The sequence below is a fragment of the Penaeus chinensis genome, chromosome 6 (assembly GCF_019202785.1).
Source record: "Penaeus chinensis breed Huanghai No. 1 chromosome 6, ASM1920278v2, whole genome shotgun sequence".
In the NCBI taxonomy this organism is placed as follows: Eukaryota; Metazoa; Arthropoda; class Malacostraca; order Decapoda; family Penaeidae; genus Penaeus; species Penaeus chinensis.
In genome coordinates, this window is record NC_061824.1 from 30,801,432 (window position 1) to 30,816,431 (window position 15,000).

Here is a 15,000-nt window from a genome sequence, read left to right on the forward strand (position 1 = left end):
GAGGCAGGTGAGGGAAGCGAAAGAGAAAGAGAAGACGAAAATGCAACGGAGGAAGAGAAGAGAGGAAGTGAAGGAGGGAGGCGAGAGAGAAAGAAAGAAAGAGAGAGAGAGAGAGAGAGAGAGAGAGAGAGAGAGAGAGAGAGAGAGAGAGAGAGAGAGAGAGAGAGAGAGAGAGAGAGAGAGAGAGAGAGAGTAGGACGACAAAATAAAAATACACATTACAAAAATGTCCTCAAAGCAACTGGCAACCGATGGAGGCAATCACGAAAAGAATGCAAAAAGCCACAAAAATGTCCAGCTATTTCAAAGCACGTCAGAAATATGAAGAAATGACGGAAAGCACTGAAGAAGAAGAAGAAGAAGAAGAAGAAGAAGAAGAAGAAAGAGGAGGAGGATACGAAGAAGGAGGAAGAGGAAGAGGAAGAGGAGGAGAAGAATAAGGGTAAGGAGGAGGAGGAGGAGGAGGAGGAGGAGGAGGAGGAGGAGGAGGAGGAGGAGGAGGAGAAGGAGGAGGAAGAGGAGGGGTAGTAGTAGTAGTAGAAGACGAAGAAAAACGAAACAAATGTCAAAATTACAAAGTCAATGAATGCATGAACGAATGCGTATAACGAGCAAACACACACACACGATATAAAAACAAACAAACAAACAAACACACACACACACACAGACACTGCATACATACTGACAAACACACACACACACACATGCATTCCAATACATACACAAATGCAAACATAGGCACACACAAACGTACAAACACACGAGTACACAGCATTACACTTTGAACGGCGTTCCTTCCGCAAACAGAGCCAAGCGAACGCCATCGGCCGCCGCCCGCCCCGACCCCGCGCGACCCAGCCTCCCTTGCCCGCGCCCACGCCCTTACCCATACCCACGCCCTTACCCATACCCACGCCCACGCTGAAGAACAAGTGACGGCAATATCTCTCTCTCTCTCTCTCTCTCTCTCTCTCTCTCTCTCTCTCTCTCTCTCTCTCTCTCTCTCTCTCTCTCTCTCTCTCTCTCCAAATTATCACCTTTCTTTTTTCTCCTCCTCTCTCTGTGTTATCTATTCACCAATTTATTTATCTACTAACTTCCACGTGTTTTCTACCTACCTATCTATCTATCTATCTACTTTTAAAGTCTTGGATATCTCTTCATCCACTTATTCTATCCGCCCAACCATCCATTTTCGTCTCACATATTCATTTCCCTATCTATTATTTGTCACATCTATTTTTCTATCTCCTATTTGTCTATCTATTTTCACAACGAGAAGAAGAGCCAATCTATCTATGGAGTTCTGAGGAGGGAGGGATTGAGAGAGAGAGAGAGAGAGAGAGAGAGAGAGAGAGAGAGAGAGAGAGAGAGAGAGAGAGAGAGAGAGAGAGAGAGAGAGAGAGAGAGAGAGAGAGAGGGGGGGGGGGGGGAGTGAGTGTAATATGTGTAAGCCTATGCGCGTGAATAGGTAGATAGGACGGTACAAGAATGCGTTCGAATGAGTGAGTGAGTGAGTATGTGAGTGAACGAGTGAATGAGTGAGCGAGCGAGCGAGTGAGTGAGTGAGTGAGTGAGTGAGTGAGTGAGTGAGTGAGTGAGTGAGTGAGTGAGTGAGTGAGTGAGCGAGCGAGCGAGTGAATGAGTGAGTGAGCGAGTGAATGAGTGAGTGAATGAGTGAGCGAGCGAGCGAGTGAGTGAATGAGTGAGTTTGCGTGCGAGTGAATGAGTTAGCGAATGAACACCCGATTCGATACAAGGGGGGAACTACTGTGCCAAAATCCACAATGTTAAAAAATCCAAAGGTTCTCGAAGGAGTTAGCCCGAAACCCAGCCGGCTGTCGTCAACGCCCCGAGAAACGACATGCAGACAGATCAGGGAAAGGACGGAAAATAGGAAGAGGGAGGGAGAGGGGAATAGGGGGGTGGGGGGGGAGGGAGGGAGGGAGGGAGGGAGGGAGGGAGGGAGGGAGGGAGAGGGAGAGAGAGAGAGAATGAGAGAAAGAGAGAAGAGAGAGAGAGAGAGAGAGAGAGAGAGAGAGAGAGAGAGAGAGAGAGAGAGAGAGAGAGAGAGAGAGAGAGAGAGAGAGAGAGAGAGAGGGGAGAGAGAGAGAGGAGAGAGAGAGAGGGAGAGAGAGAGGAGAGAGAGAGAGAGAGAGAGAGAGAGAGAGAGAGAGAGAGAGAGAGAGAGAGAAGAGAGAGAGAGAAAGAGAGAGAGAGAAAGAGAGAGAGAGAAAGAGAGAGAATGAAAGAGAGAATGAGAGAGAATGAGAGATAATGAGAGAGAGAGAATAAGAGAATGCAAGAGAGAATGAGCGAGAGAGAGAGAGACCGAGAGCGAGCGAGCGAGCCCAAGCTAATTAATTTATAAGCAGGCAATCTCTTAATTAGGGAGGAGAAGCCGGCAGATTCATTCGGTATGCCGACGAACAAACAAAGTGCACAAGAGGACGATGCCTACAACCACAAAAAAAAAGAGAGAAGAAACTCAACAACTAGGCAAAGATCCTCTCGCTCAATAGTAGCCCCGGTGTGTGTGTTGGTTGTGCTCTTAATTATGTGTGCTCGGAGTGCGGCTATGTGAGAGAGTGAGAGTGAGAGTGAGAGTGAGAGTGGGATGGTAAGAGTGAGACTGAGAGTGTGAGTGTGAGTGAGAATGAGAGTGAGGGTGAGAGGGAGAATCAGAGTGAGTGAGTGAGGGTGAGAAAGAGTGAGTGAGTGAGTGAGAGAGAGAGAGAGAGAGAGAGAGAGAGAGAGAGAGAGAGAGAGAGAGAGAGAGAGAGAGAGAGAGAGAGAGAGAGAGAGAGAGGAGAGAGAGAGAGAGAGAGAGAGAAGGAGAGAGAGAGGACATACTTGAATTGAGAGAGAGTGCCTGTGCAAGTGCCCATGCGAGAGGGTGCCAATCGCGAAAGGCCGCTTCAATGGGTGACCAGGAACGCGAATATGAGAGGTGAAGGTGAATGTCAATGGGAATGTGGGTGAGTGTGCTTGTGCTCGTTAATACGTAGTTGCAAGAGTGTAATTATTAATGATGAATTAGCGACGCGACATGGGCCCCGTGCCAAAGGGGGTGTGGGGTGTGAATGGGCCAGTTAATAAGTGAGTGGGTGGGTGGGTGGGTGAATCTGTGTGTGTGTGTGTGTGTGTGTGTGTGTGTGTGTGTGTGTGTGTGTGTGTGTGTGTGTGTGTGTGTGTGAGTGAGTGAGTGTGTGAGTGAGTGAGTGAGTGAGTGAGTGAGTGAGTGAGTGAGTGAGTGAGTGAGTGAGTCGTGCATGAGTGAGTGAGTGAGTGAGTGAGTGAGTGAGTGAGTGAGTGAGTGAGTGAGTGAGTGAGTGAGTGGGTGGGTGGCTAAGTTTTGTATACGTGAGCGAGTGAAGTGAGCGAGCGAGTGCTTGCATGGATGAATGAAGGATTGAGTGAATACGTAAGTGACATAGGCGAGTGAATAGTCAAGCCCAGAAGGGAAGGAAGCGCGTCTGCAACCCCGAGTTCGTGGCCCACCGGAGGCGAGTGCGTTTAAAGTGGCCATGCATGCCTGAAAGCAGAGTGCATGTATGGCCGGCGATATTGTGAGGGGGCGAGCGGCGCCGCGTGCTGGCGTGACTCTCGTTCTGCTGCTGCCAGAAAGCCTTCGCCAAATGAAAGCAATCCGGGAAAAGCAGTGAGCAAACACCCAATACCGAAAGCACTTGCAATCAAAGTCCTCGTGGCCGGCACCAGGCGACGCGCGGAACCCTCGCAATCCGCGCCGCGACTGCCAACGACCGGCGCGCTGCGGGATTTTCCACCGCCGCCGCCGCCGCCGCCGCCGCCGCCGCCGCCCGCCGCCCGCCGCCACCACGGCCGAGGGTGGAAAGTGGATCACGCGAGGACTGCGTTTTGGGCATTAGAAATGGTGTATAATACCCAATGCATATAAACACAAACACGAGCACACATACGCACACGAGCGCAAACAAACAGACACAGACACGCACACACACACACAAAAGCTCTGACTGATTTGGTCACGTTGCAAGGCTACGAACTACAGCAAACAGACCAGCACGGACAACCAGAGCAAATGCAATAACTTTGATGAATCCAAAGAGAGGAAGAAAAAAAAACAAAGAGAAACGCGGGGGAGAGGGGAGAGGGGAGAGGGGAGAGGGGGCAGGGTGGAGGGAAGGAGGGAGGGAAATTGAGGGGGGGAGAGGGGAGGCGTGACGCAATTAAGGACTCGTATCATCTCTTATCTAAAAAAGAAAAGGCAAAACCGTAGGACACCAGGACAGGCCGCCCATGCTGAGACGCGGGCGGCGTGTGGCGAGCGAACGTGCGGGCGGACGGGCGGGCGGGCGTGCGTGCGTGCGGGCGGCAGCCGCTGCGAGCGAGCGAGCGAGCGGCAGCAGTCAGCATGGGACACAAAAGTAAACACCATTAGCAATATTGTGTTTATTCATTCAAAAAGCCAGGTGGGCCGCCTATGAGCAATGTTCACATGTGTAAACGGACCTTCCCCTCCTGCTCCCACCCACCTCCCTCCCCTTCCCCCCTGCCCTCCTTCCTCGCCCCTCTCCCTTCTCCCCTTCCTCCCCTCCCTCTCCCCTCCCCATCCCCAGGACACCGCCAGCCTCCGCCGCTTAATCCAGTAATGGATCGCTTTTCTCGATCCTGTTAGTTTAAGTCGTCCAAAGAAAATACAATTTGAGGCGTGTCAACATGTTTTTGGTGTACATGCAGCGGGAGGGGAGAGCGGGAGGGGAAAGAGAGGGGTCAGGGAGGAGTGGGGTGAGAGGGAGTCAGGGAGGAGAGGGGAGAGAGGGGGTCAGGGAGGGGTCAGGGGAGAGAGGGGGTCAGGGAGGGGTCAGGGAAGAGAGGAGGAGGGGAGGAGGAGGGGAGGAGGAGGGGAGGAGGAGGGAAGGAGGAGGGAGGGAGGAGGAAAAGGGGTCAGAGGCAAGGGAAGGGGGGGAGGGAAGTGGGCGAGGGAAGGGGGGAGGAAAGAAGGGGGGTGAGGAGGGAGGGAAGGAGGGAGGAAGAGGAAAGAATAAGGAGGGAGAAAGGAGGGAAGAAGAAGAGAGGGGAAGAGAGGGATTTGAGGGGATGGCAGAATGGGGAAAAAGAGGGAGGGATCGGAGGGAGGAGGGAGAGGAAAGAGGGAGCGGAGGGAGGAAGTGCTGGAGGGAAGGACGATCGAGGAAGGGAGAAGGGAAGAGTAGAGGGAATGGGAGGGAGAGGTGAAAGAAAAGGGAGTGGGAGGGAGAGGGGGAAAGGAGGAGCAAAAGGTTGGCCCGAGCAACTTCTAGTCAAAGAATCAATCGTAAAAATGATCCCTTATACACACACACACATTTTTACGTGTAGCATATCCATTGCGAGGAAAATCAGAAACAGGGAGAGGGAGAGGGAGAGGGAGAGGGAGAGGGAGAGGGAGAGGGAGAGGGAGAGGGAGAGGGAGAGGGAGAGGGAGGAGAAGAAGGAGAGGGAGAGGGAGGAGAAGGAGAGGGAGAGGGAGGAGAAGGAGAGGGAGAGGGAGGAGAAGAAGGAGAGGGAGTGGGAGAAGAAGGAGAGGAGGAGAGGGAGGAGAAGGAGAGGGAGAGGGAGGAGGAGAAAGAGGGGGGAAAGAAGTATAGAAGGAGACACGAGAAGAAAAAGGAGAGAGGGGAGTTGACAAGAGAAAGATACCGTGAGAAGCGAAAGTAGAAAGGGATGATAGAAGAAAGAGGAAATGCGAGAGGGAATGGGGAGCGAGCGGGCGCGAGAAGAGAGGACAAAGAGAAGATAAGAAAAAAAAAAGGAAAAGGAAAGCGGAGATGAAGAGAGGAGAGAAGAGAAGAGAAGAGAAGAGAAAGACCAGAGCAGAAAAGGGAAGAGAAAAGCCAAGAGAAGAGAAGAGAGCGCCCCTCACCCCACCCCTCTCACGCCCTCTCCCTCTCCCTCTCCCCCCCTCGACCCTGGCAACCAATTGTCTTAACGGCGTGTCAGTGGGCAAAGAAAGGGGGTGGAATCCGCGTATTTGCGTAAATCGCAGTCACAAAAGACGCCAGATGAACAGCCACATCAGAAACGGGCTTCATTCCGGGGTGGTGACGGGGGAAGGGGAAGGAAGGGGGGGGGGGGGCAAGAAGTAGAGGATGGGGAGGGGGGAGGATAGAAGGGGAGAGGGGAGAGGGGAGAGGGGAGAGAGAGGGGAGAGGAGAGGAAAGAAGCAGGGATGGGAGGTGGGAGAGCAAAGAAGTGAGGGATGGAAGAGGAGGAGAGGAGAGGAGAGAACGGAGAGGGGGAAGAGAGAAGGGAGTGGGATGAAAGGAAAAGAATAGAGAGAAGAAAAAAGGAAATACCGAGACTCGAGAGAAGAGATGGGGATAGCGAAGAAGAGAAGAGAAGAGAAGAGGCGAGAAATCGAAAACCGGAGAGAAGAGATAAAAAACTAAAATAAAAGAGAGCTAAAAAATGAAAAATGAAAAAGAAGAGGGAAGAGAGACAAGAGGTGAAAAAGGCGTAGAGAAAATAGAGGGACGAGAGGGAAACGAACACTTCAGCTCCGACCCAGCGTCCTCTCGCACACGCAATTCAAGCAAAATGTCAAAATGATTGCCTTCCTTCGCTGGACCTTTCCATCACTCGCACGCCGCTCAACCTAGTCGTTTATCAATTTCTTCGTACCACTTCTTCCTTCCTTCTTTCTTTCATTCCATCCATCCCACCTTCCTTCGTTTCCTCCTTCCCTCCCCATTTCCTTCACTCTGTCACTCTCCTTCCTTTAACTACTTTCCCCTCCCTCCTTCCTTCATTCATTCATTTACTACTATCTCTTTTTTTCATCCTCTATTCCATTCCATCCTCCTCCTCCCTCCTCCCATTCTCCTTCCTTTTTTCATTCCTCTCCTCCTCCTCTTCTTCTTCCTCCTCCTCTTCCTCCATCCATCCTTCCTTCATTCCTCCTCCTCCATCCTTCCTTCATTCCTCCCTCTTCCATCTCATCTTCCTTTCTTCCTTCCTTTCTTCCTTCCTCCCTTCCACCCCGCCCCCACCCCGACGCCTTCCCTGAATTCATCTTTCTTCCGAAACAAAATCAAACAGGCGTTAATCTTTAACCCTACTCTCCCCCCCCCCCCCCTCCCGCTCCATCTCTCCCTAGCCCCTCTAACCCCTCCTCCTAACACTACCCCCCCCCCCCTCCACTCCTCGCCAGCCACGAAGCATTCTTTCACACGCTCTAAATTAGATTACCGCCTCCCCCCTCCCCCCTCCCGCCCCCTCCAAGCTCCTTCCCTCCCTCCCTCCCTCCCTCCCGCCCACCCCCCCTTCCCTTCTCTCCCCTCCCCCTTTCCTTCACTTTTGGGGCACTTAAGGAAACCAGCGATCAAGTACACACTTAATGAGGAGTCCCCTTTCCTCCTCCTCCTCCTCCTCCCCCCCCTCCCCCCCCACCCCCTCCTTTTACCGCGCCCGAAACACTTCGCCGATACAATTCCCAAAAGGTAAAAGAGAAAGAGAAATAGAAAGAGGGAGAGCGAGGAGGGAAGGGGGAATGGGAGGAGGGAGGAGGGAAGAGGGAGGAGGGAGGAGGGAGGAGAAGAGGAAAAGGGAGGGAATGGGAAGGGGGATATGAAGAGGAAGAGGGGAAAGGTGGGGAAAGGAAAGGGATGGAAAAGTGGGAGATGGAGAGAGTGAAGGAGAAGAAAAAGAGGGAGAAGGAGAGGGAGAGGGAGAGGGAGAGGGAGAGGGAGAGGGAGAGGGAGAGGGAGAGGGAGAGAGAGAGAGAGAGAGAGAGAGAGAGAGAGAGAGAGAGAGAGAGAGAGAGAGAGAGAGAGAGAGAGAGAGAGAGAGAGAGAGAGAGAGAGAGAGAGAGAGAGAGAGAGAGAGGCCCGGTTCCCTCACGCAAACCTTCCCGCGCCCAATGTTTGCTCGACGATGATTGGCCCCACGTCCGACAAACCTAGCCAATCAGCGGCCACACTTGGAAGGCTTATTTACGTGCAAGGGAGCAACGTGGATGTCAGTTACCGGCCTGACACGAGGCTGACAGGTGTGGCAATAGGCTAAAGAGGCAGCTAAGACAATCACCTTTCAACCCCCCCCACCTCCACCCCGCTCCTCTGCCGAACCCAGGAAGTGTGTCGTCCGAGTCGGGAAAAGCGAGTTCGAGCGATGGCCGGACGAGCGAGTGTAGTGCGTTGCTGAATCCCCCCCGTGGCGAGCAGCGGCTGGATCCCCCGGTGAAGCTCCAGAGACTGATTTCTGACAAGTGGTGCTGAGAGACTCTATTAGCGCGTGATGAGCGAGAATTCGAGCAACGGCGGAGGGGCGGCTCCGTCCAGCGCCCAAACCCCGCCCGCGCGCCCACCGCCGCCTCTCTGCCCGCTCCTCCAGGACGGCGAGGATTACGACGCGTGGGTGCTCGCGGGCGGCCGCCTCTTCCGCGCCCATGGCTCCGTCCTGGCCTCGCACAGCGCCTACCTGCGGGCGGCCGTGGGCGGGGAGCGCGAGGCGAGGCTGCTCCTGCCGCACGTGCCGCCCGCGGGCTTTGCTGCCATCCTGGCCTACATGTACACGGGCCGCCTGCCCCTTACGCCCGCCACGCTCTATGAGGCAAGCCACGCCAGCTGTTGCAGCGCGATCGCAGGACGCTCTTGCAAGCACGACTGTTGGTCCCTTCATACTACTCACTTTCCTTTCTCAGTTCAGCTGACTCGTAAAATAAATTGATAAATCATTCTATAGTTCCTGTGACCGAGTTCTTTCCTCGGCATTTTTTTCTTCCCCATAAATCTTGTCGAGCTTTCAAACATCTGATCTCCCTTCTTTAAGATGTGAGTAAATCAATGATAAGCGGTTCTTGGGTTCTTGGGAACGAGAAAATTTGTTTGAGTGGACAGCATTCATAAACGTTTCATTCCTACACCAAGACAGGTGTTCAGCTGCAACGTGCCGAGACCGCGTTAACAAGTGTCTTTTCCCGCTTCCCTAAACAGGTGCTGGTGGCGGGGCACCTGTTACAAATGCCGGGGGTGGTATCCCTGTGCCAGGCTCTCCTCACAGGCACCAGTGCTAGCCCCAGCGCCGCTGCCATGCTTGGGGGGATCCCAGACGTGCCCCCCGCCCTCAGCGTGTGGAGGGGGCTGGCCAGGTTCGTGCCCCCGCAGCATGTCGCCTCCACTTCGTCTACTTCGTCCTCGACCACCATCGTCAGACCCACGCCCACCAGACCTCGCCCCCATCATCCCATCAAACACGCTCATGGTAGGTGTCCCTAAGCATGTATTTCTTTATGTAGCTAAGCCTACCACATAATGGCTACTTGCAAACTTCCTTCCCTCATTCAAGTACAGCGCACAACTAAGACCCGCTTCTCTCTCCCTCAAAAGTAGTCCCTCCAGAGCTGAGTCGCGAGGGGGAAGTCGTGGACGGCCTCGGGGGTGTCCTGGATGACACCTGCGGGAGTCAGCACCAGGACGGAGTTGGTTCAATGAGCGTCAACGACAAATACATACGACACAGTGCTGCCGTTGGCGAAGGACTCAGAAGTCAGTCGGGGACAGTTATAATAGACATCGCTGCCTGTGACGGGCCCGTTTTCTTTGAGCGTGTCATCAACAGGGCGTACAAGGCTAATGTAAGCACCACAAACATTTGTTAGGTCACATTATTGCACATTATTTATTGCTATTATGTGTGAAAGTAACTTTTATATCTGCAGGGGTCATTTTTCCTCACTGATTGTAAACAAATTGATTTTTTATTCCACAGCCCTTACTGGGTCATGATGACTCAGAGACAGAGACCGAAATTAATGTGGAAGAGCTGGACTCCGAGCCAGGCTCTGAGACCGCTGGAGGGGAGCACCACAAGACAGGCAGAGATATTGCCGGCGACGCCAGCAACTCCTCGGAGAATTCCAGCCTTACCAATGCCCTTCAATTAGAGGCTGCAAGTGGGATCCTCAAGAGCAACAGGGTCCCATCACCCCCTGTCCCTAACAACCAAACAAGCCGTACATACCACTGTGTCTACTGCAACCACACCTTCAAGAGCCACTACTGTTATCAGGTAAATTCATTGTTCTCAGCTTCCTTTTGTTTTTGAGTTATAAGGTATCAGTACAAAGAAAAAGCCCCTGACCATCCCTCTATCTTTGCCAGAAACACATGCGCCGCCACATCAACCCCATCACAGTCGAGGTGGACAAGCTGCGTGGGAGCAGCCTTCCCTCCCCGGGCAAGTCTGACGCCGTGCAGGAAGCCAGCAGCCGCACCACGAGCGTGAAAGAAGGACGACCGGCAGGCAGGAGGGCCGGAAGCATGTCCCCTTACAGTAGCAACGGCACAGTTTCTCCTGCGCCTTCAGAGGGGCTCAAGATCCTAGACCTCAATGTACAATACTTCCCCTGCAAGACCTGTGGATCCAAGTTCCCCAGCTACTACTTCGTGCACAAGCACCGACGGATGTGTCACCAGGAAGAGGAGACCTCGTCCCTGGGGGAGAAGGGCAGAGCCAAGACCCCCTCAAAGCCAGCACGCACCCCCACCCCCACCACGACCCGTGCTGCCACACCCAAGTCCTCCACCAGCTAATGGAACTTCATGGCCCCAGTGTCAGCAGCACCACACCTACGTCTTCTGCATCAGAGGATTCTTAAGAGTATAGACTACCAGTGGCCTCTGCGTCCTTCACAACACTGGAATTGGCTCATTGCAGGCTGTTGGTTGACTCTCTATCTATCACATTTTATACCCTGGTCTTTCTGTTAATCAAATATAGATCCCTCAAGACTTCTAATATAAAGTGTTATCAAACTAAATATTAATAAACTAGAACAGACATTCTGCCTCATCATTTCCGTATCCCAAAAAAGCAGAACAAGGTATGTCAAGCAGAAATGCAACCTACATTAATACCTTTTGATTTCTGCTAAATATATATCACTGTTTAGAATCCTTATACATAATATCCCAAAATATAAGCCAAAATAATAGCTGAGAAAATTTGAAACCCCTTATACAGAATATATATATATATATATATATATATATATATACATACACACACACAAGTAGCAAACTTCTATAAATATCCTGTATGACATTTAAACTAAAGAGATTTGTCCTTTCAAAGTAACAATTACAATCATGAAACTATTTGGCTCTAACTCAAATAAAAAATGAATTTCCAACGGAGAAGGCTACAAAATTGTCCTTCTTTCATCTTCAAATCTTGCTTAAAACAAAACAAAGGCACATTACCTTAAGTGCTCAAATTTCAAATAAACACAAGCAAAGAAAAAGTTTACTAGAATAATAAAGAAAGAGAGAAAAAAGAAAGAGAAAAGGAATACTACCCACAGAAAACATCCAAAATGAAACAACCCTGACCTTCAAGAATCCCAGCACGTAAACGGAAAATGACGGGAGCGGAATGCAAGATAAAAATAAATAAATAAATAAATAAAAAGAGAAAGATAGAAAAAAAAAAGGACCCCTCTTTTTGTGAATTTACCCTACAACCTCTTCCCATCACGATATCCAACCCTATCCACAGACAGAAGAAGAAGAAGAAGAGGGTGTTGGCTACTCACCGTGCTCGGCCGCATTGTCGTCATCACTCGAGTCCTGGGTATCTTTGGTCTTGTCATCCTCTTTAAGCAGGCGTTCTCTTCTTGCGGTCTTCTCTCTAGGCTTATCACTGGTGAGAAAGAGAGAAAGGGTTAGTGTTGAGTACAAACTGTGATTGTTGCAGAGGTTAAGCTGTGCTTCATCTGAACTTCACTTATTTGTATCCACCAATATGTCTTTATGTATTCTATAAATGCAAATCTCTTAATTGATAGCGGACATATTTCACAGAGGGAAGAGTAAAGAATGCAAGTAACATCATACCAATGAAACAAGCTCAAAGGACCAATAAACAAACAAAAAACATGAGTAGGTGAGGTTCAAAATCCACATAAAGTGTCGGCTGTCAAACTGACATGAGAATTCACTGACCCACATCTACTTTAAACATCAAAAACATCGTCACTGTGAAATACGATACACATGGAGTCAACATTGCAACAACTGCCAAAGCTGCTCAACGTTGGAAAGCAATCTTACATGACACGAGTAAAAGTACAGTTGTTTTTTTTTAACCCCATAAAAAATAAACGATATACAAAGAAACAATGACAACAGAGTTTCGAAGGAGGAATAAAGCTATTAATTCCAAATAAGCCTTACATCTTCAATGTATTACAAGACAATACAACAATAATTTGCTTAATTTTCAGGAGGGGAATCTACACAGTATTATATATTCAAATAATGAAGAATAATACATGTGAAATTTGCACTGATGCAAATTGTATTGGAAATAGAGGAACAATTAGTCATTGTTATGATAATAAGACTAATAGTAATTCATTTAAAGTGTTACTTTCATTTCCTACCATTGTTATGTGCCCACTGACTGAATGCAAAACTACACCCATAAAAACTTAATTTTAGCAAGAATATACATTACACACACACACAAACAGACACACACACTCTATATATATATATATATATATATATATATATATATATATATATATATATATATATATGAATGTATGTATGTATATATATGTATGTCGGCAAAGGTAAAATTTGCTCAAGGCACTTGCATATTCCCTCAACATTCATTCTTATCCTGCAGTTCTGCACCACTGACCCCTATGAATCTTAACCTCAGTGATTCATCATTAAAGTTTTCATGGCTTTATACCACTGAAGTTTTAGTAGAATCAAACAAAATAAAAGCAAAACAAGAAAACTCGACCCACATTAAAAGTGGCCACAGAACATACCTATTAGAGAGATTTTCCTTGTCTTTTTCTCTGACTTCTTGATTGGATATCGCTGGCGCTGTGTTGGTGCCGCTGTTGTTCGACGACTCATTGCCCTGACTCACCCCCACCGCTGCCGCGTGGTTCGGCGACGGCACAGGGCTGTTCTCCGTGGTGGCTGGCAGGGAGTTGGCCGACACCTCCCCTCCAGGCGTGCTGTTCACGGGGTAGTTCTGCGGCTGCTCAGATTCACCCGAGCTTCCCTGATTGCTGTTGCTGTTGTTGTTCAGGCTCCCTGTCATGGTGGGCGGGCCCTGCCGGTTGGTCTGCTGACCGCGCAACGCCGCCACCGAGCCCCTGGTGGTCACACCCGTCACATTCACCCCAACCACTTCCACCACTGGAGGATTGTTTGGTTTCCTTGGCCGTCTTATTCGGCGTTTCACTAACACCTTGTAATTTTCTTTCTTTTTGGTACTATAGTAGTATTGAATACAATCACTCACTGACTTTCTTTCTAAATAACTACCTATTGCAACAAAGTTCTTAGGGTGTTGTAAATATTTGTCCCGAAATATTTCTTTCTCTTGCTCGGTCCAGATATTTATGTTTTTGTGATCTTTATACTCTGCTATGGGTTCCTCTATAAGTCCATTGCGGTTGTTGTAGCGATGCTGGCGCTTCTTCTCCTCTAAAAGGATGGGGGGAATTACAGCATAAGCTCGCATCTTCTTGTCTTCATTCTGTGGGGTGTGGGAGAAAGCGATTAGTTTTGGAGCCATTAATTAAAATTAACACACGAGATCTTCAAGATTAATCTAGTAACAATGATATCACTGATAAAATATTCACATCATCTACTGAATGTGATTTGATTGCTCAGCAGACCCTTCCCTGCTCTGCTGTTTGAGAACAACTCTACTCGGCTAGGAAACCAAGAACACTGAATTACAGCTTAATTGAGAGAATGAACTTGAATGTTGAGAAACTGGACTCAAATGAAAACTTATTGAGTAAGAGAAGAAAGTCCAAGTAGTAAAAAAAAAAAAAAAAAAAAAAGAGGTTTGTTGGATTATGCAATTCAACAACCATGTGGTGAGTCATGAAGCCATGTTCAAGCTGGGATCACAAATGGCAATTATTCTTGTTTTGGAATTATAGAGAGCTTAACTTGTTACTAAGAGTAGAGAGTAGAGAGTAGAAAGAAGAGAAAGGAGAGTAGAGAGTAGAAAGAAGAGAAAGGAGAGTAGAGAGTAGAGAGTAGAGAGTAGAGAGTAAGAGTAGAGAGTAGAGAGTAAGAGTAGAGAGTAGAGAGTAAGAGTAGAGAGTAGAGAGTAAGAGTAGAGAGTAGAGAGTAGAGAGTAAGAGTAGAGAGTAGAAAGAAGAGAAAGGAGAGTAGAGAGTAAGAGTAGAGAGTAGAGAGTAAGAGTAGAGAGTAGAGAGTAAGAGTAGAGAGTAGAGAGTAGAGAGTAGAGAGTAAGAGTAGAGAGTAGAGAGTAAGAGTAGAGAGTAGAGAGTAGAGAGTAGAAAGAAGAGAAAGGAGAGTAGAGAGTAGAAAGAAGAGAAAGGAGAGTAGAGAGTAAGAGTAGAGAGTAGAAAGAAGAGAAAGGAGAGTAGAGAGTAGAGAGTAAGAGTAGAGAGTAGAGAGTAGAGAGTAGAGAGTAAGAGTAGAGAGTAGAGAGTAAGAGTAGAGAGTAGAGAGTAGAGAGTAGAGAGTAGAGAGTAGAGAGTAGAGAGTAAGAGTAGAGAGTAGAGAGTAGAGAGAAGAGAGTAGAGAGTAAGAGTAGAGAGTAGAGAGTAGAGAGTAGAGAGTAGAGAGTAAGAGTAGAGAGTAGAGAGTAAGAGTAGAGAGTAGAGAGTAGAGAGTAAGAGTAGAGAGTAGAGAGTAGAGAGTAGAGAGTAGAGAGTAAGAGTAGAGAGTAGAGAGTAGAGAGTAGAGAGTAGAGAGTAGAAAGAAGAGAAAGGAGAGTAGAGAGTAGAGAGTAAGAGTAGAGAGTAGAAAGAAGAGAAAGGAGAGTAGAGAGTAGAGAGTAGAGAGTAAGAGTAGAGAGTAGAGAGTAGAGAGTAGAGAGTAGAGAGTAAGAGTAGAGAGTAGAGAGTAAGAGTAGAGAGTAGAGAGTAGAGAGTAAGAGTAGAGAGTAGAGAGTAGAGAGTAAGAGTAGAGAGTAGAGAGTAGAAAGAAGAGAAAGGAGAGTAGAGAGTAGAGAGTA

At 48.9% G+C, this 15,000-nt stretch overlaps 2 protein-coding genes across 2 annotated transcripts in view; one reads left to right on the forward strand and one right to left on the reverse strand.

The window, feature by feature from the left end:
- Nucleotides 1-15,000, reverse strand: part of LOC125026244 — a gene marked incomplete at its 5' end in the record, with an annotated part of 35,594 nt that overhangs the window by 11,702 nt on the left and 8,892 nt on the right. Inside the window, 2 exon segments of the mRNA XM_047614546.1 lie at nt 11,561-11,667; nt 12,812-13,574. Of these exon segments, the coding sequence (XP_047470502.1) occupies nt 11,561-11,667; nt 12,812-13,574 (870 nt within the window).
- Nucleotides 8,261-10,842, forward strand: LOC125026680. Its single transcript, XM_047615288.1, has 4 exons — nt 8,261-9,228; nt 9,354-9,601; nt 9,736-10,035; nt 10,128-10,842. Exons 1-4 carry the CDS (start codon nt 8,988-8,990, stop codon nt 10,557-10,559), a joined length of 1,221 nt encoding a protein of 406 aa, XP_047471244.1. The 5' UTR covers nt 8,261-8,987; the 3' UTR covers nt 10,560-10,842.

Excerpts from the sequence above, each read along its gene's own strand:
- LOC125026680 (XM_047615288.1), top strand. The coding sequence starts at position 8,988 with ATGCCGGGGGTGGTATCCCTGTGCCAGGCTCTCCTCACAGGCACCAGT. Across the intron at positions 9,602-9,735 it reads ACAGGGCGTACAAGGCTAAT|CCCTTACTGGGTCATGATGA; the intron begins GTAAGCACCACA and ends TTTATTCCACAG. Across the intron at positions 10,036-10,127 it reads AGAGCCACTACTGTTATCAG|AAACACATGCGCCGCCACAT; the intron begins GTAAATTCATTG and ends TATCTTTGCCAG.